Below are 4,124 nucleotides of genomic sequence, written 5' to 3' on the forward strand. Positions count from 1 at the left end.
TGTTTAGACATGTATATGTATGTGTATATATTTTAGAGCCCTTTTTTGTCAAACATCTTATATCATTTATCTTTGAGCTCATAACATTTGTATAGCTTTTTTAAAATAATTTTTATTAGTGTTTATATGAGTGTAACTGTACTTTAAAATGTATTTATGTTGTGCTTTATACAACTTTTTTTTGACTCACTGCACTTTAAGTGAGGTCTTCAGTCGTGCTAACCCTCCGAGCACAAATTGTGATTGCGCTTAAGCAAATGCGTTTACTTTGAACTTGTAATCCAATGTGCACAAAACGTGAAGAAAAAAACTATATTGCAAAAGTAGAGCTTCACTTGTAATCTAGCACTATGGACCCCATTTAGTAAAATATGAGCAGAGAGGGTCCTTCCTGGATGAATCCGTCTGAGATAATTTATCTCCACCACCTCATGGGTTAATAAGCAGCTGTCTTATGTTCTTGTAGAGTGCTATAAACACGGTGAAAGTGATGGTCAGTTGGTAGGCATTGGCAGGATAGCCACCAATATACTATACACCACAGAGCTAGTAGTAAGCACTACTATAATGTGCTGGCATTAACCTTCCGAATCACCCAACACCAATTATCACCTCCTACTGCTAGATACCCAACTATAAGTAACATATTTGTACCCAACACCCTGTAGCACCAATCTTACAAGTTATGAAGCAGTTTAAATATTAGTCAGATCTCGAAAAAGCAGTTAAGGATAATAAATAGGGATATGGTGTAACTGCAGGAATTTCAAAGTTGCTGAGTGGCCCCCAAAATCCAGAAGTCAAGCCGCAGTTGCACCCCCCCCCCCCCCCCCGCAACCCTTATTTTTGCTTAAACCATTTCATTGACTAGTTATATTGTTCAATTAATATCCTACTTTATTCCATCTGTCACCATATAATTCCCTACACAGTAATTGATCCATAGGGACTCAATCATCTACCTGTGCATCCTATAAAATATAAATTGTATAAATAGGTTCTCATAAGCATTGGCTATTTAAACATAGGATGCAATATATTCTTCAAATAAGAGGACATTTAAAAAAATTAACATAATTTAAACTACCTTAGTTCTATTTATGGCATTTGTTTGTCATTTATCTGCCAATATTTTATTTTTAACACTTGAGGATGGAGGACAACTTGATTTAATGTAAGTGACCTGCATTCTTGTTAAAACTAGAGTAGGGGCATGCTAGCACTACCCAGCATTGCTTTGTGAATAGGACAGTCTCTTACAATTTCAAAACCGGAACTTGTATTTGCTGAAGATTAATGATCCTAATCAATAATTTGACATATAATTTCAAGTTTTATTAAATGTGTGTGTTACAATTATTATTATTCCTACATGTACAACACTATAAAAAAGACAAAATAATTATAAACTATTAAAGTCATCTTTTATTTGTGTCATGCGATATCAGACAATGTGTGTGATCCCTAGGAAAAAAAATTATAATGATTTCACATAGAAAGTAAAAATAAATGTAAAGGTAATTTCATTAAAAAAATATTCTACAGTATATTTAGCTGTGGGAAGCTACAATACAACAGTGAACTAGATTCACTAATTGTTTTTGCAGGTTCTCCAGTTTCAATGCTATTTTATGTATCTTTTCATTAGATATCTCATCTCTGCTTTTATTGCAAGGCTTTAGTGAGATCAGTGTGATTAAAAGGCTTTGAAAGATTGTTAGTAAATCTGGCTAACCAACATATTTGTAAATTGATCTGTAATTAGAAAACAAAAACAGAAAAATAATTGTTGTAATATATAACCTATCACCCTTAATTGCCCTTCTCTCTCTCTCTCTCTCTCTCTCTCTCCCTTTCTTTCTTTCTTTCTTTCTTTCTTTCTTTCTTTCATCTTTCTTTCTTTCTTTCTTTCATCTTTCTTTCTTTCTTTCTTTCTCTTTCTTTCTTTCTTTCTTTCTTTCTTTCTTTCTTTCTTTCTTTCTTTCTTTCTCTTTCTTTCACTTAATTAAACAAACAATGTCATTACTTCTGAAGCTAATGAAAACAATGTTATCATTTCTATTGATTACAACTATAAATATATGTATATACCTTTCCTAATTTTACAGATCAACCAGCTATGGTTTAAGTAAATAGTGAGCTAAAATTGGCTAATATTTTTTTTTCTTCAACATTTGTTGCACAAGTTATCATTAAATCAATTAATGTTATCTTATGAAATTAATATGTGCTTTGGATTTATAAATAACATAAAATATTAAGATATTATTAAGTTAATATTACAGTTAAGTATTACACTGCCCCCACACAGCTTGCACATAAAATTGAAAGCAATTCTATGAAATCATCAGAGAGAGAACAAGAAAGAGGAAGATACAAGAGGATTAAGCTTGTATGCAACTTACACTGTTTTAATGAGTCAGTTAGGCATTATGTGTTGAAAATGGAAGAAAAGAGAAACATTGGCTTACTTGTTATTTGCCTCACTATAACATCACTAACTCATATAATAAATGTGCTCATCTTGGGCATCCGCACAAATTTTTCCCAGGGAGGATACAAAAAAAAAAGGCTCACAATAATAATTATTGCAAGTCTTTTCTTTTGTATCCTTCCTGAGATTTTTTTTGTGTGTGGATGTTAATGGTTCAGGTTGGTACAGATGGGAATGGGCAGATAAAAAAAATGTCAGATAACTGCATTGTGGTTTGACAAACATAATAAAATCATTATGGTATCATTGGGTAAATAAATAAAAATACTAATACTACTACTACTAATAACACACACTGATATATGAATATTATATTGTATTTCTTCTGCAAAATACTACTACTAATATGATTAATTATACATCTATCACTACTACTACTAGTAATAATAATGATATTCTTGTATTTTTTTGTTACAGTGAAAACTGATATACTTTATGCTGAAACACTATAAAGTATAAAACATGTTTGACTACAACCAGACAAGGGTTACAGAATTCCAGCTCTTGGGATTTCCTAATCTTTACAAATTGAGGTTTTTGCTGTTTATGTTGTTACTTGCAATTTATATTACAACTTTAACAGGAAATCTTGTGATTATCACAATGGTATCAACAAATCACAATCTGCAATCTCCTATGTACTTCTTTCTTAGTCATCTTTCATCCACTGAAATAATGTCCACCACAAACATTATCCCAAAGATGCTCCAGGTCCTACTGCTTGAAGCAAGCACTTTGTCTTTTACTGAATGTATGACCCAATTTTACTTTTTTTCTGCTTTAACAAATACAGAATGTTTCCTACTTGCAGTCATGTCCTATGACAGATATCTAGCAATCTGCAACCCACTACGATATACATCCATTATGAACTTTAAGCTTTGTCTATACCTTGTTTTTCTATCATGGTTTTCAGGATTGTTTGTAACACTGATAATTACTAATCTAATATCTAAACTGCACTTTTGTGGACCAAATATCATTGACCATTTTTTCTGTGATCTTTTTCCTTTACTTAAACTTTCATGTTCAGACACATTCATGGTGGAAATTCAAGCTTCAGTATTCTCAGTACCTGTTATTGTCATTCCATTTATCTTTATTACTGCATCTTATATTATTATATATTTGGCTATAATCAAAATCTCCTCTTTGGAGAGGCAAAAAGCCTTCTCCACTTGCAGTTCCCATTTGGTCGTTGTTTGTACATATTATGGAACACTCATAAGTGTCTATTTAGTTCCATCAAAAGGAGACTCTGTCAATATAAAAAAGGTTCTATCTTTGCTCTACATTGTGGTGACACCACTGCTCAATCCCATTATATACAGTCTGAGAAATAAAGAAATTAAACTAGCAATAGTCAAATGTTTTTTTAAAGGTCAATAAAATAAATATGTATTTCATGTTTTTTTTAAGAATATTTTGCTGTTTATAATAAGATTACACTATGCAGTAAACATAGAAAACATTTGCTGTCAGAAATAAGCCATAGAATAAAAAGCTCAACTTTTGCCAAATTTATAAAATAAAAAAGTGCACTTATAACTAAAATTAAGTTCTCCCACGTTATTATGATTTTAATGAAAAAATAAAACATTAATTACAAGTAATAGATGCTATTTTAAAT

At 31.2% G+C, this 4,124-nt stretch overlaps 1 protein-coding gene across 1 annotated transcript; it reads left to right on the forward strand.

Moving 5' to 3' along the window:
- Positions 1 to 2,956: 2,956 nt before the first annotated feature.
- LOC128662335 (olfactory receptor 11L1-like) lies at positions 2,957 to 3,859 on the forward strand (the record flags this gene model as incomplete). The annotated part of the gene is made up of 1 exon (XM_053716138.1): positions 2,957 to 3,859. A coding segment is annotated over exon 1 (903 nt), but the record flags the coding sequence as incomplete, so codon positions are not given.
- Between the last annotated feature and the right edge of the window lie 265 nt (positions 3,860 to 4,124).

Source organism: Bombina bombina, chromosome 6, assembly GCF_027579735.1.
Source record: "Bombina bombina isolate aBomBom1 chromosome 6, aBomBom1.pri, whole genome shotgun sequence".
Taxonomy (NCBI): Eukaryota; Metazoa; Chordata; class Amphibia; order Anura; family Bombinatoridae; genus Bombina; species Bombina bombina.